Source organism: Uranotaenia lowii, chromosome 3 (assembly GCF_029784155.1).
Source record: "Uranotaenia lowii strain MFRU-FL chromosome 3, ASM2978415v1, whole genome shotgun sequence".
NCBI classification, from domain to species: domain Eukaryota; kingdom Metazoa; phylum Arthropoda; class Insecta; order Diptera; family Culicidae; genus Uranotaenia; species Uranotaenia lowii.
In genome coordinates, this window is record NC_073693.1 from 206,572,950 (window position 1) to 206,597,713 (window position 24,764).

Sequence of the window (24,764 nt, forward strand, 5' to 3'; positions counted from 1 at the left end):
TCCCCTATTGAAGGAGACTTGATCTTTTATTCAGGAAGCCCTAATCCTTGTATAAAATTCAAACAAAACCCCAATATAGAATGTTAATTGACTTTTTTGGTCATGTTTGTTCTCATTCCACAATTTATAGCAGACATAAGAAGAAAATTCTATAACTTTGTCTCAACGCTAATTACATTGCATACTTAAAGGCGCTATTTTTTATAATTAAGAGAAAATTAATTATTTTTGCTCTTTTCTTCAGACAATTGTTTGATAAATATTAGTTTTTGGATAAATATTAGTAGTTTCGTAATCAGCAATCATAACGATCAATTCAGAAGAAGAATATGCCGTTTGGAAGGGGGATCAATTGTACCCAACTCTAGGGGATCAATTGTACCCATAATCAACATTTTAGAAAACTTTTTCTGAAAAAAGTTGAGAGTTTTCCATTGTTTTGAAAATATGGCATTATGAAGTTCATTTTACGCTCGAACGATTGATACATTGGAACAAATATTTTTTTCATAATTTTCCATGTAAGGAACATTTTAAAGTGTTGAAAAAAGATCTTCAAGTTACATTTAGTGAAATTTTTCAAACAAAGTTCAATTACTCAAACAATTATTTTGTTAAAAAATTTTAAACTACAAGCCTTGTTATTTTGCTCATTTTGGCACATTTTTCTAGAACATTTGATCTTTGTAAGACATTCCAGTTTCGAGATATAGCTAAGGAATCAAGTATCCCCAGGGATCAAGTATCCTCATTCTCCCCTACGCTTTTACAAAAGCTGAAACAACGATGAATTTTTAATCCCTGAAGATGATATCATACGATATCGAAACGTCGGTGTAAAAATAAACTTCGTTTGTTAAATAAAATTTGGACTGCTTTGCCGAAAATTATTCACATTAAAATCATACAGTCGACATCTTCAAATCAACATTAGCGAAAATGTTCGCATGTTTTGAGTTCAATATGCGGCTCATTCCGTCGCTTCCCAGGAATCCGTTGCAATTTTCTCGTCACTCTCGCTCCAAGCAATGTCAATGCTTCCTGCTATAGCTAGGTATGAAAAGTGTTGTTCATTCATTTTGCCGAAATTTGTATACAATATCAAAACAGGTACCGGATTAATTGAGGATGTGTAGTTTCTTATTTACATTTCCGATTCGGCATCTACTCGAAACTAGTACGGGGTGGCGATTGAATGTCGCTTTCTTAGATCACGAAACGATCTGAAACATCTCACACTTCTTTTCTCGAAGCCTTATCTACGGATGGTCCTCTTCTACACATTTACACACAGGCTCCAATTTCCTCCCAAAACCCCCAAAACACGGTGAGCCGAGTGGTAGCACATTAGCGTTTTGCAACTGCCAATAAATTGTCGGCTTGTTTACTCTGACGAGTTCGTGTTTGTGTAAAATGAAAACTAACCGATTGAGAGGCCTCCCTTCCCACAAAAAAATCGAGATGAAAACCCGAAAACTTAAAACTGCTGTGAATGGGATCAATGTCAATGTAGGGGATACAAAACAGAAACATAGAGAAAGGTGGATTCGCGCTTGCGCTCAGCATCCACGGTGAAGATGAACACCACACTCAACTGACTGGCAGGGTGGAACTAGTTTTGTTTGACGATTGATGCTTCTATTAAAAAGAAATTTTGATAACAATCAGTCATAACGGAAAGTTAAGGAAAATAAGACGCATTTCACGCGCTTTTACAGCTACCAAGAGATTTTTCTTGTAATTTGTAAACTTTAAAAGAAACTAAATTTCTGAAAAAAAAGAAATGTTATTTTAGATTCTGAGAAACAGTCGAAATTATAAAGTACTAGCAGGCCCGGTAAACTTCGTCTTACCATGTTCAATTTGGCGTCCATCTTCCATTTTTCCTAGTTTTTTTTTACATTTCCCTCCTTTTCTTTACTCGAATCGTCCCGCTTAATTCTATCAAAATAAAACCAAAGAATTTTAACTCAATCCTACGGGTCTTTTAGAATTCACTTTTTGTTACTTGTTCCATTGATAACTGTATGTTGATAATATGTATGTTTCATTTGTTGTATTCCATTTAATAGATTTATTCCGTTTTGTTCGAGTTCACATTAAGGTTTAAACCGAAATAAAAAGTTTCTCATTTTTTGGAATATATTGCGTATGAATCTTTGTTAAAATAGAATTTTGAAGATCGGGACAATTTTGGGAGTATTTGCCGAATATTTTTCCTAATGCATTCATCTCCCAATTAGCTTTGGATTTAGAGCTGACGAAATAAAAAACATAAGAAAAGATTTTTTACTAACCATTTTCAAACAGCTTTTTATTCACCATCCTCTTCCTTCGAAGCAGTTTAAATTAAAATCCATATTTTCACCAAAATCATGTTCAAAAATGTACTAAACTTATAGACTTTACACATTTCAATTTTAAGTGTTCCCAAACAGCATTTATCATGAAATTAAATCTGTCTAGGTTTTGTATACAACAAATTCCTTTTTTTTATTTAAGCAAAAAATGCAAATTAATTCCTTTGAACTTTAACCCAATGAATCAAAGAAACGGTTGGTTTTGAAAAGAGAAAAAAATATGTTTAGATAAGTTTACCCATTATTTTAAAGATTCTCATTGAAGCATTGCGATGTTCTGTGATCTGCGATTTCATTTAGGATTATGTAATATCTTTAAAACTTTATAACATTTAATTAAAAGGCAAATTTTTTAAAATTGATTTGATCGAAAAGAAATAATCTGTTCAGGCTTCATTGGTTCATGAGTTCATTTTGTTTCTTGGAAATTATCATATAAACAAAACCTTAAAAAAATTAAATGTAAATCTTAATTGTCAAAAATAAAACACCGGGGCAAATGCAAACGAATATCACCACAGTTCAACTTTCATATTCTCTGAAAAATTTAATATTTTCAAAAAAAAAGTTAGTTATGTTGACAAAAAGAAATATCGAAGTATACATTTGTCCCATTCATTGGGGCAAGTGAAAACACATATGTAGGTCTTTTTCAGATGCGTCAGTGAAAATAAAATTAATATGAACTTAAAACTTGTTCTTGTTTGTCTGTTTTATCAATTTCCATTGATACAGTCCCCCCACAATCATTAGTCACTTAACGTATCATTTCACCACAAAATGTTCGTTAATTCGGGTGTTAGTGGACCAAACATCAAGCTTTGCATGAATTTCAGTCATTAAATATTCCCTCTTTGATTTCAAACATGATTTTGTTTCCAATTTTGTTGAAAAACAATATAATTTACCGAAACAATCAACGTTTTTCAAAACCACGATTATGGGTCAAAATTGAAGCTTGTAACAATTATTAGTCATATTGCCCACAATTATTAGTCACATAGAAGTCCATGGCAACACCCGAATATCAACATGAAAATCTACAAGTTTCTGGCAAACATTCAGGGGCATTCTTCGCTAGTATACGTTCAAGGGGCAATTGGGTTGAGCTAGCAACCAAGAAATGTTTTGTTTTGCTTGCGAAAAAGTGACCCACGATTGTGTGGAACTTGGTGGATTCTGTAACAATTATGGGTCACTTTTATTTTGCTAAATTTTATTGAATTTTCGCAATTCATTCGCTCAGTTTCATTTGGAAAATGTAAACTCTTCTTTTGTGCTTATATGGGACCAATTCATTTGGTTGGAATCTTTGAAATACCCGCATAAGGAGCTTAACGGTTTAAGATGTCAACCTTATAACATTGGAATTTTATGCGATAGTTCCACAGCTTATAGTTCACATTTGATAAAAAGTATTCAAACAGAAATTTTGCTGTTATCAAACGCACAAATAGTATTTTTAATGCATTTTAATGATATTGTCGATAAACTAAAAATAATAATATGATATAATTTCTTTTGGTTTAGTAGATATCAGCAGTTCTAATGATCGCTGACTAATAATTGTGTGTGACCCATGATTGTGGGGGGACTGTATATCCTAAGATTTTCTCCGGAATAAATTAATGCTTGGTACTTCAATTTCACTGAATGCTATTCAACCAAAAGACCTTGATTTACAAAGACCTTTTTAATAATTTTGAATATCCGCTTCAGATTCAACACTCGGGATATCCTTTCTGGCCATTTGGAAGATAAAATTCTTAAATGGTAGATGTTTCATTGCTAAATGGCGCGTTTTCACTTATTTCACCTAAGAAATTACAGGAATTAATATTATTTTTTACATTTTCAGGTCATATTAAAAGTTCTTCATAAAATCTGCCCCACATCACAATCACAAAAAAACTTTTCAACAAAAAAGTGAATCAAAAGTCTCTTCTATGAAGCCAAAATATGTAAAACAAAAACACACTTTTCATTTTAAAAACGTACTTGAATTGTGTGTAAACAAACAGTAAACGTGTTAACAGTTTTTTGGTTAATGATTTAAAACAAAGAGTTGAGTTTATTAAATCACATTGTTTTTTTGGGCCCAACAATTTTTAGATGAAGAAATAATGTATAAATTTTTTGTAAAAGTTGAAAGTTTGCACTTGCTCTAGTCTACTTTCTTAATTTAAAATTCTTCCGGAAAATGCATATCCTCACTTTTTGTTATTAAAAAGTAGATTATTAAATTGATGACTTCAACTTACGTTTTCAGAAAATCAAAAAGTTCATTCGGCTTTTGAAAACTTCAATCTTATCTAAACTATTTAAAAGGACAGACTCATGTTTAGTTAATGTGTCCAAATTTCTTTTTTTTTTCAAACGTCCACAAAGTGTCATAACATTATTTCATATGCATCATTACCAAATTCAAATTTTTTGGACAACAATTTACTACTTAAATTAACACGAATTAAAAATGGTTTTAATATTTAAAATCGTTTATATGGTTTTGATTCAATCGATAAAATATCAATCCGTGTCACATCTAGGCGTCATTAATTACTAGTGCTGTGTACAAATAAGCATGGAAAAAAACCCATCTAGGTTGCATATTGCCCCCACGTGCATAAGAAATATAGGTACTTGGTTGAGAAAGAGGCGCCTAATTTTTAAAATTTTCCAGCGATCAATGAACAGTATGCTTTGGTTACTATTATCTTGCAACGACGTTTGCTCGCGACGCCTCGCCTATGGAGACGAATAACAAACCCCTCAAAGAAAAGAAAATTTCTAAAATTGGATGCCAGACTTTTCAATTTCAGATTTTGGCAAAACAAAATTTATATGTTTTATTCGATCGGCAAAACGTCAATCTGAGTCACGTCTAGGCGTTATTCATAACCATGTGCTGTACAAATGAGCTAGGAATGAAGAAGAAAAAAAAAATCACATCAAGGCTTCATATCGCCACCACTTGCATTGGAAATATGCTTGGTTGAGAAATACGCGCCAAAATATTCTCACTGATCAGTATGCTATGCCTTGGTTACTATCCCCTCGCGACATTAGCTCGCGACGCCTCGACCATGGAGACGAAAAACAAACCGCCCGGCTGGCGCTTAAAGGAAAAAAAATCTCGAAAAAATGGAAGCCATGACTTTAATTTGATTGAAAAAACTACAAATTTAATTAAAACGGACAATTGATGCGACTTTCTGTTATTTTTATTAGATATAAACCGATTCGCATGGCTACAGAATATTCTAAAAATAATTTCATTCGAATCGTTTGGGTCATTTTGGAGGAGTAGTACTACAAACACCGTTACAAGAGAATTTTATATAATAGATTATTCCTCATTATGATTTCATTTTACTGCGGGTCAAAATATGGAATAAGTAGAAACAGATACTGAAAAAATAAAGATTGAACCAGTTAAAAAGAAAATAAATCACTTTTCTAAGATTAGGCAATGGTTAAGAATAGCTAGAAATTTTCTCCACTCGATTATCCTAAAGGCAAGCTTTTCATCCTGGTTAAATAGATTGGACATGAGTCGGGATTTTATTCGAATATTTCCCGTCTCATGTCCAATCATTATTTCTTAAACTCGGTACTCTATCGTTTTGATATTACTGGCAGCAATTTGTGTAGTTGCAGCCAAGGTTACCATAATATCGAGCACATTGTTTGATCCTGTGTGGTCCATCTTGTCGCCAGAACGACTTTCATTAATTCTCTTTTGGCCCGAGGGAAACCACAACGAATGTGTTAGCTGTGCTAGATTTGGACTACATGTTGGAAATTTATCTTTTTCTAAGTAAAATCTATCGATCTCAATCTATTTTTTTTTTTTGTAACTTCCTTTTCCCCTTTCTAACTTTTTCTCATCTTTAAAAAAAAATTCTAGACCTAAGTTATCAATTGTCATAATCATTATTCTAGTTAAGGATGCCAAAATCTTCCAAAAAATGTATGCAAAACCAAATTAAAACATAATCCTTCACAATAAACACTTTGATTCTAACTTAGTTGATCTAATAATTATATGGAATTTAAAGTTAGGAATTGAAGCAAATAATGTGAATATATTCGAGCAAAATGTGAATTAATTTTGAAAAAATATCCAAGTTATCATGACAGAAAATTTTTTTAATATTTGGATAGACTTGTAAAAAACGGAGTAGGCGTTGACTCCCGTGGACGTCCAAAATCTTTGCTCCGCGAAAAAGTCGTTCTGAACAATAAAAATAAGGAAGAACCACTATCGAACCCAGTTAAAAATAACCGCAAAGGTGTACAAAATTGTGAAGTGTGCTGTAACAAAAAAAAAACTACAGAATGTGGAAAGAAATAAGTTAGCTTCAGAAACTTCGGTTGCAGTAGGCTCCGATATCAAAACAGCATCGGTCTTTAAATATGAGGTCCTGAATCAGCGAAAAATGTGCCCTGTCGAGGATAATCTATTTGGTGAAATCCTACATTTTTTACTGTTTTAGATTTTTATGCGATTTTAATTTCTTTATTTTTATTTAAATCAAATCTTATGATTCTGTCTCGGTACATTTCGTATCTAAAAATTTAAAATTTTGTGAAATCTGTGGATATTTCTTAAATTCTGTGTTCTGTGACACAGATTTTGTGATGAAAATTCGCTCAAAATTTTATGAAATCATAGATTTTTCTATGATTTCGGCAACCTTGGATACATCTAAAATGATAATCTTGGATAAATCTACATCGATTTAATTTCCCCACAAAAGCTAAATAAACGATTAATTTGAGTAAAACGGAAAAAAAATCTCGTCCGAGAATTGGAACCCCAGTCCTCCGAGTTCGTTGTCCGATATCTTACCACGATGCCAACTCATCAATTGATATGATCCACGCTATTAGGATATATTGACAGTTCTACACGAACACCACAATAGCAGGAGGCCTCAGCCATAACCTCAAACCATGGGAGAACAGATTCGATTGTTGAGAAGGGCGCACGATAAATGCGTTTTTCCGGTACTCATATCGACAAATTCGTCCTGTGGAAAAACGATACACGGTGTTCGTGTTTTGATTTTTTTTGGGCGTTCAGGGTTGCCAAGTGCATTGATATTTGGAAAATAATTATATTTTTTAATTGCATTGTTATTGAAAAACCTTTTCATAAGTACTGAGAATTTGCAATATTCCCGTAGATTTCTAGAAAAAAATGAAATGCAATTAAATGCGTAGAAATTGATTGCAACATTTATCTTAACGAAATAACAACTGCCTGTATCGCACACTTAAACGATGTAGCGGATTATGTGGATTTGTTTATAATAATCAGAGCATGCAGGAGATTATTTTCAAAGTCAACGGGCTTTCATTAAATTACTTTTTTTGTAACAGTTATTGATTTGGAATTCGTTTAGAAGATAGAAACAAATTTTGAATCTATCAAGCAGTATATGAAAACATATTTCAGATGTTTTAAATTCACCTTGAAAATTCATTAGAAAAATATGGCTTGTCTTCACCGATTTTGGGACGCCTCATAATGAATTCGAACGTTTAGTTGTTGACATTTAAAAAATTTAATCAATTCAGAAATATTATAATTAGTTGAAATCAAACAAAAACTGATTTTAGCAACGCACCTTGCATCACTGGTGAGGCCGCCAGCAAATGAAAGTTTGAGGTTATGGCTGAGGCCAATTTTTCGCAAATACTATCGTCCGTATATACCCTTATAGCTCTACAGGTGAGATATTCTTTTTACGAACCGGTCAAAGGGAAGAAAGGGAGAGACTGGATAGAGTGTCAATTGCAGGATCTGTTCACTTTTAGATAGCTCAAATCGTTAATGTCGAATTAGCATATTCTTAACTTTTTGAGACATATTTACGAACTGACCAAACTGCTGTATGATTAAACTTTTTTTTAGGTAAATTATTGATAGAAAATCACTCAATGCCGACGTGTTTACGATGGTTATTGAAAATGTCATAATAATCGGTTTGGATTATCATCGCCTAATAAAGATTCCACCGTTGAAAGCGCTTAACATTTCCGAAAATGTTGCGAGTTATGGACTATTTTCTGAGTAGAGAAAATTACATCAAATGGTGCAGCCTGAAATTTTTTGTTTGTTTTTTTTTGTACTATTATAAGACTCTGTTTGCATTAAATCTACAAAGGGTCTCGGAAGTATTAATATATCTAGTAAACATATTCCCGTCATTAGATTTTTTCCAAATATTGTAATTTCCGAAATACTGAAACTGTCCGTCTTACCCGACTTTCTTATTGTTATTTACAGGAGATGCCTATAGCATAGACAAAAAAACTTTTTTATAAAGAACTTCTACACGAAACATATGATATCTCCTGTTTGTTTTAAATCTAATTATGCATTGTTTAAGACTTATGATTTTAGAGATAAACGTACATAAAAGAAAAATATTTTAAGTAAAGTTTGTCGGTAAGTTTACAAAAGTACACAGGTTTTCTAAGTTTACGGTATTCTGAGAAGAATTTGAAAGCTGATTTTGGGGCGTTGAATCATGATTAGTTTTTCCTCTTAAATCTCTGATTTTTTAAAATACAGTAAAACAATAAAAGTAAAATTTTTTTTAAATATTTTAATTCTTGATTCGCAGTTGGCCTTGGACGAGTACGGTTGTGTTTTTTCGGTAGCACGTTCTGTCTACGCTCTCATACTTCAAATATTTAATCATGGATTGTAGATACTTCAAATTTGTGGTTGTGATTCCACCGGTTGTGATTCTCGTATTTTATTATATAAAAATGTGCTTAGTGGTCGATTGCTGGTGATGTCAGGAAAATTGTTTTAAAAGTCATCTGTGGCATCTGGCAGTGATCTGAAGAATTTGACAGTGATCTGAAGAATTTGCAGCAATGCAGTGGCGCAGTCCAATTTCTAGGCCACAGCAAGAGAAAAATGGAAAATCCGCGCTGGGCGGAAAAATACGGTTGCTTGTAGGCGACAGATATTTTCAACTCATTTAATGTTAACTCTTGAAGTTAATACAAGGAAGGAATCTTTATAATAATCTTTTCATTTTATACACAGTTTGACATAAGTTTCTGAGTTGCTGCGATAAGGATAAATGCACTCTGTGTTGCTATGATCAGATTGCTAACATTTAAGTTGACTCTAATCAGGAAGAATTGGAAGACAGCACCGGCCTAAACCTTCTATACCTTTTAATGGACTTTGGTGAGATCGTTTCTTTTTGGAAATTTAATGCTTTTACCTATTTTATCAGTCTTATTTGTCAAGTTGGATTTCCCATAAAAATATTCCTCCCTCTTCCCATCTGAAAACAGCACCCTGGATCGTATGAGTTCTCTGCACCTGAAATCTTTTATTGCTGTATCAGATCATCCCCATTATGATAAATTGACTTGTGGTGGTGTGCATTATTGTAGTATACACTTATTTTTAAAGACAACACTTAAAACGAATACTCGTTTTGGCATCTTGTGTTTGTTTGTATTTATTGTATCAGCCAATGAAAGATGAGTGTAGTCACCCAATGCTATGCTATACTTAAAATTTTTTTAAACTCTGTTGGTGAAACTGTAGTAGATTACCCAATTAAATTAAAGGTTTTAAATCAACAATCAATTTTCTCAAAAACTGTGAGTTGCTTTAACTGATGAGTTACAGAAGTACCATTAATGTTTATTTTTTCCCAGTTTTGTAAAAGTTGTTTCTCAAAGATAAAGCTTGCAATAATATTGATGCATTATTTGTATATTTAATATCTAAATCTCGTCCCTCTCGGTGCCAGAAAAAGTAATGACTTATTGTATTGAGTTTTCTAAAAATTTTGAAATTCTTTCTATGTAAAGCATTATATTTCTGAAGCGAGAACGAGAATTGAACTGAAAATATGATTATTTCTTGAAGTTTCATCGCCAGTTTGTTTTGAATAAATTAAAAAGGAATTGAAAGTTATCGTTTGTTTTCAAATCTAGATGAGTTTCCATAAGTGGATAACTACTAATAATTTTGAATCACAATCAATTATTAGCCATACAAAACCATTAAGCCAACCCTAGTCGAACGAACCGTTCATTTGCTATTGAACAACTTCCGGACCATAGTAGTAGACGTATCGAGCTGGTCCGGGAAAATCGTAAGAAGAGAGGAAAAAAAATCTTCCCATTTACACTGAAAACCGTTCGTGTGCCTACCTATGCATCACCTCACTGCCCATAAAACCAGAGAACTCAACACAAACGCAAAAGAGTGAAAAATTGGGAAAAATCTTTCAAATAATATTCATTTCTATCTTTCCAGCTAAGAATAGAAAATCGTCGCCCTCAACATCAACATCGTCGTCTTCCTCGGCTGGCAGTGGTGGTGGTGGTAGTAGTCTTAGTAGTAGAAGTACTGGCCATCATCATCAGCAGCTGCATCAGAATCAGAAGCAATCCGGTGGTCCACAACAAGGAAGCAGACCGACGACGACGACGACGTTGCTGCAGTTCAACAACGGAACGTCGCAGACCGTTGCACCTCAAAACCAAAACCGCGACCGCGTTGATAAGAACGATTACGGCGACGAAAAACGTGATGAGCTCCGGGAATCTTCACCAGCATCCTCGCTGACCGTTTGCTGTTATAGCAATCATTTCGGTAGTAAAAGTGTCGCCAATAACGATGGAAATAGTCTTATTAAAGTGAACAACAAATATTTAGATAATAAGAAATTGAAAAAGGTGAACAACAACAAAACTAACGGAAATTCCAACAACCCAAAGTCCTCTTCGGTGATCAATGAAGGGGGGAAAAGTGGTGGGCGGGAAAATAAGCTCGAATCGACAGTTGAGGATGGAAAATGGTCAAATAGTTTCGAATATGGCGTCGTGAAAAGCGGTGATTTTTCATCTTTGACCAGTGGAAAAGAAACTCTCATCGGCATTGGTGCAGGCAATGTGAAGCAAACCGATGGCGATGATTTAAATTTAAAATTCATAAACGCACAGCACTCGAACCACGAGCCACGACTGAAAGATGTGAACATAAATTATTTCAAGAAAAAGAATATATCGTGCGATGTGTATTTTGGACTCGATTCAAGTGTAGGTCGAACGCGAAATAATAACAAAAATAATATCGGAAAAAACACTTCCACAACTGGTGATGATGTCTGTGCCGACGAGTTGTCTTCATCTTCTTCTCTGTCGCCTAGGTCGCCATCTCCCTTGCCATTGCCTCCGCCCCCTTCGACGATCTTAGCTGCTGCGGACGATTCGCCATGGATGCTGTTTGATGATTGCGTTCGGCAGCCGACACCACCTTGTTCTGAGGGGAAAAGTTTTTCCTGTGCGATCGAAACATCTGGCGGTCAATTAGATTCACCCACAAACCAAACCCAACCCCAGCGTCGGCTTCGAACTCTCAGTGATTCGATCGCCAATCACGCGACCCACGACATTGGCTTAGCTAATGCAAACAAATCTGGCCGCTCGCTCAGTGATTACAAACATAACACCGAAGATCTGCCAAACTTCGCTCACCAGCGCAAAAGTTCACTACCAGTAATTAATCATACCAATGTCAATCGGTCACACTTGTACCGAAAACTTGCCACCGATAGCGCTACTAGTACAAAGACCAGTTTACGCCCGGATAGTTTTGCTAACTCAGTAGTGATCTGCCATCTCACGCCCAAACTACATCCTAAAGGATCGTCGCACGATCACAGCACTGCCGAAACGCGCCTGAAATCTCTCAACCGGTACTGTGCCCGAAATCTGAGCCCCAACTTCAACCCACCGGATCCAGCAGAGATAGAAGATTTCAGTTTCATCGATTCGTCCGATATTTCATCGACAGGAGATGATATTATTACCGTCATCAACGAAGAGGATTACCATGAATATCAAAATTTTCCACCCATACCGATAAATCACAACAACCCCTCGAAGGAAAATTCACACCCAAGTGGTTGTGTGGCCGCAGACAACCACCAGAAGAAAATTCCTACCAGTGTTTGTGATGGTGATGAATCAGCTGCAAACGGTTGCGCTGACGAGACCAAGCCGAGTTTTCCTGCGATCAAATACAAGAAGAACAGTGTAACGAATCTCAATCCCGCGCTCTGCATCCGAGGCGGAAATCGGGAAAACAGTGAACGCAAAGTGAGACTCAGGCCCTCCAGCCTCAGTGATAGTAACAACAATAACCGTAATAATCCCAATAACAGCCCAAAAAGTGTCTTACCCAAGCGACCAACTAGTGAGCTTAAAAAGTTGAATACTTCTTCTAATAATAGCCGCGACTGCGACGGCGAAACGGCGAACGGTTTGGACGAGGCGACATCATCGCCATCCCCAAACGGTGGAAGCCAATACTCGCAACTAAAATTTAATAATATATCACCGGACAATTCTTCGAGCAGCTTAAACTGTTTCGGGAAAAATCAGCTTCATGCCAGGGACACGGCAAATGACAAACCGGTAGGTATTATTTATGTTATCATATTTTTAACTTCGCCTGCTAAAATTGCTTAACTGAAGAAGATCTTGATCGACAGCTTCGAAAAAAAACTGGTAGGACTGGTGTTATAAAATACCATCCACTTAAATTCATATCACTATAAACTTCAGGAATTAAGCAGTCAGCCGTTTTTCAGTAAGCGTCAGTTCAGTTTGTGGAATTACCATTGATTTTACAAAATCTGAAAAATGTTCATCCTTTTGTATGTGAAACCCTTAATTGTGTGGGTAATTCACTACAAACGCTGTGTACATTTTCAATAAGATCGACGAGAAATAGTTTTTTTTTTTGTATAAGACGAATAAATTTTAAGTCACATTGGACTTCTATTCGCTTTTTTTTATTGAAATAACTTATAAATTATTAATTCAGGGATAAGCAACCCGCAGCATGCGAAGTTTTTCTCAAGTAGAATTCGATTTCGACTTTTCCTACGGAAGATTGTAATTATCATTAAATACAAGTCCATACTAAACCAAAAAAAAGTTTTTTTTTAATTCAGATTATCATTAAATACAAGTCCATACTAAACCAAAAAAAAGTTTTTTTTTAATTCAGATTTCTTTTTATACGATTTTTCGACTACGTACCGTAAACTGAGGGACCTTTGATCACTTTTTTCATTCGTTTTCAACATTTTTGAAGGGATTGCTCTTTCGTGACACCCAAAAATTTTAAAACATTTACTGAGGTAAGGGTTCTGAAACACGATCATTGAATGTAAAATATTCAAACGATATTAGTGGCTATGTTTAGTTAAATTTTCTTCACAAATTATTGATTATTCCAGATTTTCTTGAAATATCCAGACTTTTCCATAAATCCAATAAAGAACTCGAGATAAGTCAAATCTGGCTGGGATGCCCGGTTTTATTCAAATTATTTGATAAAACAAATAAAAAAACTCTAATCACTCTTTGAATATTTCAAGATTTTTTGTTCAAAAACTATTTTTGATCTATATCCCTAGATACGATTTTAATACTGCTGCTGAGATTCAATGAAAACTTTAAAATTCAAGTTATTTTCATTCACTGTCCTCTTGTATGTTTTCGGCCTAGATTTTGTACAGATTTGCCTTTTTCATTATTTTTTTAAATCGTCCTGAATTGCCCGACCATGTGGTTTAAAGTATAGGGTATGATTTAGGTTAAAGATCATCATTGTTTAAAACAACTATTTTGAAGATGTCTTGCTCATATTTGACTTCGATCTAATTCGATATCACCTGTTTCGACATGTTTTGAACAGATTTCACAGGAACTAATTTTTGCGAAAAGGCCCTTGAAGCGACAAGTCATCTGATGTCCTTTCAGTTAATGATGACATTTTTTAAATTAGAGAGACCCCTATATATGTGAATTCTATGTCATAATTGGGATCACAGTTAGGGTCAAGAGCTAGTTTGTCTGAGGTTTGAATGTTTTGCAATTATAGAAGCAAAGTTCAATTATTATTAAATCTTATCTATTGTATAAATATGATTGGTAATAAAATACATGTTCCGTAAAATATTTTTTTAAAGCTTCATAGAATTAAGAGTTTCCTTAGGAAAATTCTAGGGTCATAGAAGGTGTAGGAAAACATGATAACACCATTTACCAAAATGCTTCCTGATATTTACCTTTCTCTACTAACACAGTTTCTTCCTTCAATACTTGAATATGGATTCGCAGACGTATAGATGGTTCCCATAGCTGGAGTAAATAACTTATCTCTGCTTCTGCCTATTTCAAAATTATTATTTTGGAGTATGCAAATCGTTAACAAAACTTATTTAAAATTAGTTTTCGGAAATTTTAACAAAGATTTTCTAATGCAAGTTTTGAATTTTAAATGCTGAAGACACTCGCATTTTGAAAATTTTTATTCTACACAATAATTTGAAAGTTGAATTCTGGCTTGTATTTCTTTTGGGTTTGCTTTCTGGTTTTTAACCCGTTGTTCATATAGATGCACATCTTATTTACTTGTTAATGAACTATTTTGAAACTTTTCAAAAAAGAACAAATTATAATTGATGTATTTATTTAACTTGGAATGAAGTATTGAATGCATAGGTGGCCAAACCATGGCCTCCGGCTGTCTTTTTGTGGCCCGCGAAGCTTTTTCTAGAACGAACACATTTAAATCTTAGTTCTATAGAGTTAAGGTTTTTGGTGGGCTCTGTACCATTTCGAGATAAAGTTTATCAAAATCGTTATCAATCATTAAAGAATTCAAAATAAAAGTTGGAGAAAAACCTGTATACTTTCTAATTTTCTAATACTTGACACATGAACAGTTCTTTTGAATAACAGTTGTGTAATGCTATGCATTTTCTTTATTTGATTACCTCTTACCGTTATTCTAGAAGCGATAAGAGCTCTTAAATTAAGGTTGCCAGATTTCTTGGTTTCATCCGGTTTTTCCCGGATATTTATAATATAATTTGGAAAAAGTTCGATCCGATTGCCCGGATATCATCGGAAAAAACCCAGATGTTGTCCGGATTCATTCACTTTATTTATCAAATCAAACCAAAAAAACAAAATGTGTTGTAAAAATATTTAATTTATGCGTCCTAAACGAAAGCCTAAAAAACGATTCAAAATCTCATGTTGAGTGTTGATTTCTGATGAGTAATTCCTGGGTTTTGACTAAATGTGCCCGGATATTGCCTGGATTTGTAGTTCTCAATTTTGGAACCAATGCCAGGATTTTTGCAGGTTTTAAATAAAATAGCCCGGATTTGTCCGACTCGGATAGGTGCTGAAAAATACTGACAATATTATCCTAAATGGCTGCATTACAATAGTTTGAATTTTGACTGGGTTTTAAAGGCTTCACGGAGAGTATATTATGATATTTTCAAAAATTAACTTCTGTAAAATTCAGTTTGAAGTAATACCGAATATCAAAACACATTTATTTACAAATTTACAAATTACATGAAGCGTAGTACGAAGTTTTTGAGCGATTTTCCAAAAGCCATTAGGCGGCATCCATAAATTACGTAACGCAAAAAATGAACTTTGTTGACCCCCTCCCCCCCGTATGTCACAAATCGTAAGGGTTTGACGTACCCCTTTATGAAAATTACGTAACGCTGATAATTACCCCCCCCCCCATCTTCCCATGTTTTGGAACTGATTTTCGAAGGTAAAAAAAGATTTTAACATAAAGTTTTTCAACGTTCTTCGAATCAGAAATAATATCTATCCAAATTGCTTCTTAGTACTCATTGATGATAACCCTCAGATAAAATAAATTGATTGTCTTATTACGAGTTGCTCTGTGCTTGTTAACTGATGATGTACCTTGTTTATTTTATTTTTTTCATGGAGCATAACATGTCATGCAACATATACCTTAATTAGGAATATTCGTCGGAATAATCAAAATTGCATTTTTAAGGTTGAATTGAGTTCTTGGGGGTAAATGTTTTCCAATGTGCCAAAATCGAACGGTTTTTAGAAGCGACATACCGTCAAACGGGGCATCATGCAACAGCGGGGTTGGATGCAACATTTAGATAACACCGCACTGATTCAATTTTTAATTTAATGTAATGAGATAAAGATATCTTTTAATGATTACAACATGATGATGACATAATTTTTAGCATCCTGAGATAGTTTTTTTAAAGTTTTTGATTTTCATATAAAATTTAAAAAAATCGAACAATAAATGTACAATTTTTAACATTTTTCGATGCCGTAAAATACTATACCCAGTATGAAGGATTGGCTTGATAATATCACCTACAAACTTTATACTGGTTTCCTCATCCTATACCAACACTATTGATGTAAAAATAGTTTTCGAAAAATCACTCAATTTTTTCAAATAAATAATTTTATAATTCATTTACCAGTGTGGGGTAAAATGCAACAAAATGCAAATCAAAGAAACACCTTGTAAATCTCATATCCAATGCTGGAATATGATTGTTTTGCATCACGCGTTTGTCAACACTGAAATTTCTTTCATCCAAACATTTTTTTTAAAATGATTTCGGCTTTTTCAATTTTTAGTACTATTGTTTTACCCCTAAATGTATGCAGCACCCTAATTTTCAGAAAAAATGTGAAAATAAGTTTTCACAACACAAAAAATCACAGCAAATGGTGTCTTCATGCGTAATGATCTTGAATTCATCGCAAATTTATCAAAAACTTTACATTTTCATACGTTTTCATAAGATTTCTTATCAAAAACATAGTTTGTTGCAAGTTACCCCATTTTCTGAGGAGGATGAAAATCGCATGATTTTAGAAAATTAAAAATAACTGAAGGAACCAATAATTTTTCTGACTACGCCAGTTTGATGTCCCGTCAACCTTGAAACTTTTAATGCATAAGAGGTATGATTAACTGTGAACATAAAGTTTTTAGAAGCCGATGAAATTGAAAATTGTTGCATGTTGCCCCAGTTGACGGTAACTTTTTAGTTTTCTCTATAACAGGACCAATATAATTTGGACAAACACCAAAAATCATTTTAAAGTTTATAAAAAGTGATAGAATACAACAACAACAAAAAATTCCTAAAATTTATAAAGTACTCAAAAATTACAAAAAGATGAAAAATTTAAAAAAAAAATCAAAAACAAATAGAGACTAAAAATGACAAAATTAACTTAAAAATGATGAAGAATGATAAAAACAGCAAATATGACAATAAAAAACAAAGATTATAAACATAACAAAAATAGAGCCAAATGCATAAAAAAAATGAGAAAATTTTTTATTAATTCTTAAAATGGTCAGAAATTGACTTAAAATAACGTTAATGATTACAAAAAAAGTTATTTTGTAGAAATTGGAGAAAAAAAAATCAGAAAAAAAACCGTTCGATTTTTGTCAACATTCGATTTTGGCAACACAAAATGTTCGGGCATGTTGCCAAAAACGAACGGGGTCTGTACACATTTTAAGGAGTCTATCTCAGAATCTTTGAAGAGGAAAGGTTACAATCCAGTTCCAATCAGTTTACAAATTTTAAAATGATTTTAGTTTGCATGTCATTCTGCAAAATTTGCATGACATAAAAATAGCTGCGATTAAACTGAAAATTTTAAGGAAAAAATCGTTACGTAACGATGAGCATACCTCCCCCCCTCCCATATGTCACAATTCGTAACGCTCGATCTTACCCCCTCCCCCCCCCCCCCCTAAGAGCGTTACGTAATTTATGGATGCCCCCTTAATCGTATTTTCACTTTTGACAAATGAGACTCCTAGAATCATGGATTTGTAAGAGATCGAATTTTTATTCACTTTGTCCAATTGATTTTTCAGCTATTAATAATTGTTCAAATTATTTTTCAAATCAATTCAAGTAGAAACGGTAGAAACCTGAACCGAATCTCGTTAATCTATCTTTCATACATACCTATCTATTTTAGAAAGAAGAAAAAAATAGGGGTGTGGCCCTTCAACCCATCTGATCTCCAAAATTTAGCCCGCCTGTTGAAAAGGTTGGCACCCATGATTTAATGAAACGGCTTAGTTATTTTTCATCTTGAACACTTGTTTCAACCTCTACCTCGTGTGATTTTTTTTTAAATCCTGACGAAATTGAAATTCCGAATACCGGTTTTGTAAAAACGGCCGGTATTTTCATCCCTAATAAATATGATCATAAGAAATGATTTTGAAAATTTATTTATTTTATCATGTTTGAAAAAATGGCCAGTTTCATTAGCTTACTGTAGTATTGAAAGAAAAAGAATCCATTAACAAGTAAAATAGTTTCGTTCTTGAATGACTTTCCTCATTTAATAAAACCTGGGTTTTAAAATTGTTATCGATATGGCTCAGCGTCAAAGTCGCCGACGAGAATTCTGAGCTCTTAATAAAAACTATTTCGTGATTTAACCCAAAAAGTCTTTGACAGTTTTTTGAAATGGTAATCAATCAAACTAAGGTTCCATTAATCAAACAAAGGTTCCAGAGCGAGTTGGTACCGAATTTTCTCGAATGCGAGCACGATAGTTACGAAATGTTCCTCAAATAGCCTTTCTGTGACACATCAATCGCTTCACTTAGTATTGAAGTTACAAATGGGGCCTCAAATAGCCTTCTATGGACTTGAAGTTCCAAAAAGTTCCTCAAATAGCCTTTTTTGTGACATGTCAATCGCATCCATTAAATGTAAAAGTTTGAAATTGGGTCTCAAATAGCCTTCTTTGGACTCGAAGTTCCAAAAAGTTTCTTAAATAGCCTTCTTGAGACATGTCCGTAATTTCATGAATATGAAAAGTGAACGAACAAGCAAAAGGGCATATAATCTATAAATCATTTTTTGTAGCTTGGTAATTGTTGAAATGTATAATTTAAATTGAAATTTCAACTCAGACAATTTAAAGCTAACTCGCAAAGAATTGTTTTTGAAAAAAAATAAATTTTTCCACTTTGAAAAATTTCGTCCAATTTTATTTATCACAGTTAAAGCAATGCATGAATTAAATATCTAGATAAACTAATAAATTTGTGTAATTTTATACTTAAAAGTTATAAACATGGAATTCATTTTTTTAAATTGATGTTATTTTAACGGATGTTTGATGTATATGCCGTTTCGAAATGTTTCTGAGTAATAATTAACATGCACGCTGAGCCAGGCTAAACCATTAATGCTTAAAAAATAACCATAATCAAAGTTTCCCTGGGTTAACTCATTTAATGACTTTACCGTGAATACTCATTAAATGAGATTTTGAAGGAGAACTTGGATTATGGTTATTTTTTAACCGTATTCCAAAAGGAAGATAATCGGGATAATGGTTGAAAAATAACCGTTTTCATCGAAAAAAATAGTTAATGAGGATCATTCTATGCAAGATAAATTGAAACCTTTTGAATTAAATTTTAATTTTATTGAAAAATTTACTTAAATTAATGTCATATGCAAAACTTGAAGTATGCAAAACACTAAATATTTTCATTATTCATCACAGTAGGAGATAAAGTTTAGTCGATACGGTTTCCTTTCAATTCCAGTTCAATCATTAGGATCAGGTGTGAAGATAAATCACATTGTCATGGTTGGTCATATTGTTCTAAACAGCATCGAGCCCGAACCGGGTGTCATAATCCACTCTCTCGAAAAAAAATCGGAACATCTCTCTTGCGTCAATCATGCCAGGAAGATCCAGGATCAATCAAACCAGATTTTAATTTAAGCTTTGTTAATATAGACTTTCGTTTCCTGGAATAAACACGGGATTATACTTTTGCGACAAAAAGGATACTTAAAACTATCTGATGAATTCATACGCACCATTGACACCCATTGATTCCTTTTTCATCCAGAAAATTTTCATGGGAACTCATCCCAAAAATACAATCGCAATGGAATGCTGGTTGAGCCTCCAAGTTTTTTATTTTCGTCACCCTCTCCACTGCCGACGGCAGGACCAACTCCCTTCTATCTTCATCACCTCCATTTTCACACCTTTCTTCTGGGCTGGTAATCAAACATCTCCAAGTTCCAGTCGCATTTCGGTGTGCTTCGTCGAGATTCCTAAACATTTTGCCACTGATGAACTAACCGGCAGCTGATTATGTTTGGCATCCGTTTTCGATGCTCCTTGCAAGAGAATTCTATTTCTTGTCCGGTTTTTAATGATAACCGAACGTTCGTAAATTAAAGGTTATGTTATCGGACGGAAGTATAATTTTATACCGGCACTTACATTTGTTCCGCTGAAGCTGCTTCTTGGATCTTCTCCAGTTCCGCGAAGATAAAGCTTGCCCGGAAAGGACATTGAAGAAGCAAAAAAACGGAGAGTAAATGCGCTGCAAAACTCGAAAACACTTTGAACGCGTTTTGAAAATGAAAACAAACTAACTTTCTTCCATTTTAATGATTGAATTTTAACCGTTTCCTTTGTTTTGATCAGAACTTCTAAAATGGTTGAAATTCAACAATTGATAACGGTTGAAAAATAACAATTATCGAAGTTTTTTTTGGAAAAAGCATAAAACGGTTGAAATATAGTCATTAATGGTTTTAAAAAAATGACCGTGTACGTCTTCGCTGCTGGCCGCTGGCTGCCCTTGCATCCAGAGATGCCAATATGCCTGATTTTTCAGGCATTGCCTGATTTTTCAAGGCTCTGCCTGACAACCTGATAAGCCATTGAATTTCCCTGATTTTTGAAAATATGCCTGATTTTGCCTGATTTTTGCGAATGTCATGAAAAATGGGTAGTGAGGAACTGGAGTAGGTACCATAGCTGAAGTGAAAAAGTTAAAATGTGGCTGAATCAAAGCAATCGAAACATTCCCGTTAATTTTTATTTAAAAAAGAGATTCAAATGGAATCTTTCGATTGCTTGATGCAGTATTAATCAACCAAGTAGGCCCACAACACATATTAGAGTGAAAATGTGGAGCGGTGACCAAAAAAAAGGTCATTACTTTGAGCTAAATTTCCATTACTTCAACGTTGCCTGATTTTGCCTGATTTTTATTTCGCCAGTTCCCTGATTTTTGAAAAAAAATGTTGGCAACCCTGCTTGCATCTATTCTAGGAAAGCTTGTTAGGTAAGGCAACATCTAGCCGTGGCCTCGTGGCATCAGGTTTGGCTGTCATCTCGAAGGGTCGTTGTTCAAATCTTGTATTAGGACTATTTTTTTCATAACGTTTTTTTGTTGCTTGAGTTAGCAAATAAAACACATGTGTAGCAGAACTGGAGTGCGTGCCGGCATGTGTAAAACAAAGTCAAAAACAAAAGCAATTAAGTCAGATGAATTGAGGTGATGGGAGGATTAAAGATGGATGCCGAGAGATCGCAGCACCACATGGGCAGTGAGAAAGGAGAGATTTTTGTTTGTTTTTGCTGATAACACGTTCGTCGCCACGGCACCCATATTCGGGTGACGGGTGTATTTCCTGGAGGGCCCCGTCACATCAAAAAGCGAGTGACGCTTTCTTACTCAAGTTATCCGCTCAGTTTAGCCACATGTTACCAATTAAGAAGTTCTTCCCCTTTATTTTCTCGGTCCGAGAATTTCTTTGGGCCCGTCTAGTAAAACAACCAAAATGAGCGTGGCGACGAACGTGTTAAACGAGACCTTGTGAGCTGAACAGAAGGCCGTTCAAATCTGTAAAGGAACCTCAAAGTTTCAATAAGAACTTAAATGTTGGGCTGAATAAAACGAGCTTCAGCACATTGATTATGCTGATTAAGCTGTGTTTGACTTGTGTTTGGTAGCTTAGGTTGTTTGAAGACACCATTACTGAAAATAAGTACTGATCAAATGAAAAACAAGATTACATACACATAAAACCATATTTTTTTATCTTGGAAATCTTTAAAGATAGCATTTAATTTAAGGTTTCATAGATACACAAAGAATAATAGGACTGAGATCTATTAAAGATGTTGACAGCACAAAATGGTTCCACTCAAGATCATATTTAAGTTCCACTCTCGATCAGAATTCTTTCTTCACTAAAACAGCTCTAGAGTTATTATTATTAATCTAAAATATTCTTTAAATCATCTAGCAAAATCCAAGATCTATCCGCTAAACTAAAAAAAAATGTTTGGATATCCCATCTCCATACCGCTTGATCAACTGTTCCGAGTTGCATCGAGTTGAGCCATTTAGTTCCGCTCGAGATCATTTACCTATCCTAATGCATTTATTATTGTTTTTTCTCTGTCAGATAATGGAAAAACGTAACAATACGTTGGATCGTTTACAAAAATTGGTTAAAAAGACGACATCGGGTTCGAATGAAAAAAATCCCGCCGATAAACACAGTGGCACAAAAACCGAACGTTTGAGAGAGTTAACCGAGCTGCTGAAAGGAAACAGAACACCACCTGTGCCGCCCCCTCGAAGACCGAAACATTCTCACAGTGTTGATAAATCATTCGAAAGGCCGTGCAACTCTTCAAGTTTGCTCAACATCAACACTTTGTCCAGTGAAGAAGGTTGCAGCAATTTGTTGAAAACGAAAGAGTCCCGCTCAATTGACATCCCTTATCAATTTGTGGAAAGCAATCGCTCATCCACTCCTAGCTCTCCTCTGAGCGAGCATAAAAGTGCACTTCGAGCGAATGTGAGCACTTCCAATTTGGACTGTTTGCACAATTCTACCAAAGAAACTGGCTTCGTTGAGGAAGTGCGTGATGAAAAACCTCCCAATGAAGTCGATGAAATTTTTACTAAATTACCCCGTCCCGAATCTAGATCTATCGTTGGTTCCTACACACAGAAAACTATCCCTTTCCGAAGCGCATCATTTTCACAGGTAGACTATTCCTCGGGAAAGTACATACGATCGGCATTAGGAGCACTCAAGAATAGTCTAATGCGAAGCAAAGATAGTTCAGGATCAGACAGTGTTACGCTTCCAAGGAACAAGAAAGAATTCACACGAAGCTGTAGTCCAGTTCCTTTATCTACGGTTTCCGAACCAGATATGCCACTTGAAGAAAATGAAATATCCTCGCTTACATTGAAGAAAACCGAACTGAGCATAAGCTTGGTTCCTCCGGATGTGTACGATCGAATAGATTGTTTCGATGGAAGAGAGCTCTCTTCGAACAGGAATTCGGATATCGAAACCATTGTTGAGGATCCCGAAGCTGAACACATTGAAAACATCGAGAACCAAAACCTCGAGCAAAGGAAAGCCGAAATTTGTGTTGTTCAAGCATCGCAAATGGAGTTGGAACCTTTGGTGGAGGAAGGAATTCCTATCACTCCACAGGCTTTAACCAAAGATGAGGAATGTTTGCAACAAGCGACTACCTGTTTGATACCAGTACCTGTGTACGATTGTGTAGTTAGTGAATGGAGCACAGCTCGACCTTCTGAACAATGGATAGATGCTTCCGTTACGGATTGTGAAAGACTGACGGACTGCTTGGAGGAACCTAGTGATGTCAGTACGCAGCTTCCGGAACAAAAAGAAACGCCAGCTAATGATGCAGAAGAGCTGTTTATCGAAAATCCACCCCATGTTATTGAGCCTGATGTAGCAAAACTGGAACCGGTTGATGAAGCTGAGGAAAGCCTTCTGGAACCAGCATCTGAAACCATGATTTGTACCCCGCCCGTTTCGATTATTTGTACAGAACCAGATTGTCTGGTGAGTACCACAATTGTAGAAACTCCTCCTACACCTGACGAACAATCACCGACACGTGATTCGGAATTTGTAGAAATTGTAGAGGTTCGAAAACGGCACAGCAATAATGATGAGAATGGCGAAACAGTGAGCAATTGCAATAGTGAGATTGAAGAGAAGCGAAGAATGGACAAGTTCAAACGTCGGAAAGGAATTTATATTCAATGGCCAGCAATTGACACCCATATTGATCCCGAATCTGATTCGAATGATAACTGTCCTCTGGACAACAATTGGCGTCGAAATCGTTTGACGATTGAGAAAGATTCCAGTCTCGATTTGAGTGGTGATAGTTTCACAGATCTTAGCTCCAAAGACATTACCTCGTCGCCGGAAAAATGCAAGGATCTAGATATCCATCAAGCCGATCCATTCTTATTGGACCCAAACACTCCAGATTCTGACATAGTCAAGCCAATGTGGCCCAAATCTTCCCGTAGACAAAGTCTAACCTATCAGAGCTCGGATGAAAAAGATGACGCGACGGCTATGTCTTCGATGCCGGTGCGATCGTTTAAAAATATTTTTCTGCGTTCGGATTCTGTGTCGGATAACGAAAGTGACCGCGCTTCCTCGAGGGACCGTACCAGTGCCTCACCTGCCCCACCAAATGAACACGATTTGAAACGCTACTCGAAGAGGCCGCTGCGAGGTCCCTACGGTCAAATGCTGGAAGCGGAGATGAAAAAACCTTCTAAAGTACACTACAACGAAATACTGGAGGAACTTTGCCGGCATGAAAGGTAATTTTTTCTTG

The 24,764-nt window shown here is 35.0% G+C and overlaps 1 protein-coding gene across 2 annotated transcripts in view; it reads left to right on the forward strand.

Moving 5' to 3' along the window:
* The window catches only part of LOC129752331 (uncharacterized), a 249,112-nt gene that overhangs the window by 162,104 nt on the left and 62,244 nt on the right, over positions 1 to 24,764 (forward strand). For both annotated transcript variants that reach the window (XM_055748117.1, XM_055748118.1), the window contains 2 exons: positions 10,666 to 12,830; positions 22,535 to 24,750. In XM_055748117.1, coding sequence (XP_055604092.1) covers positions 10,666 to 12,830; positions 22,535 to 24,750 — 4,381 coding nt within the window. The remainder of the gene's footprint in view (positions 1 to 10,665; positions 12,831 to 22,534; positions 24,751 to 24,764) is intronic.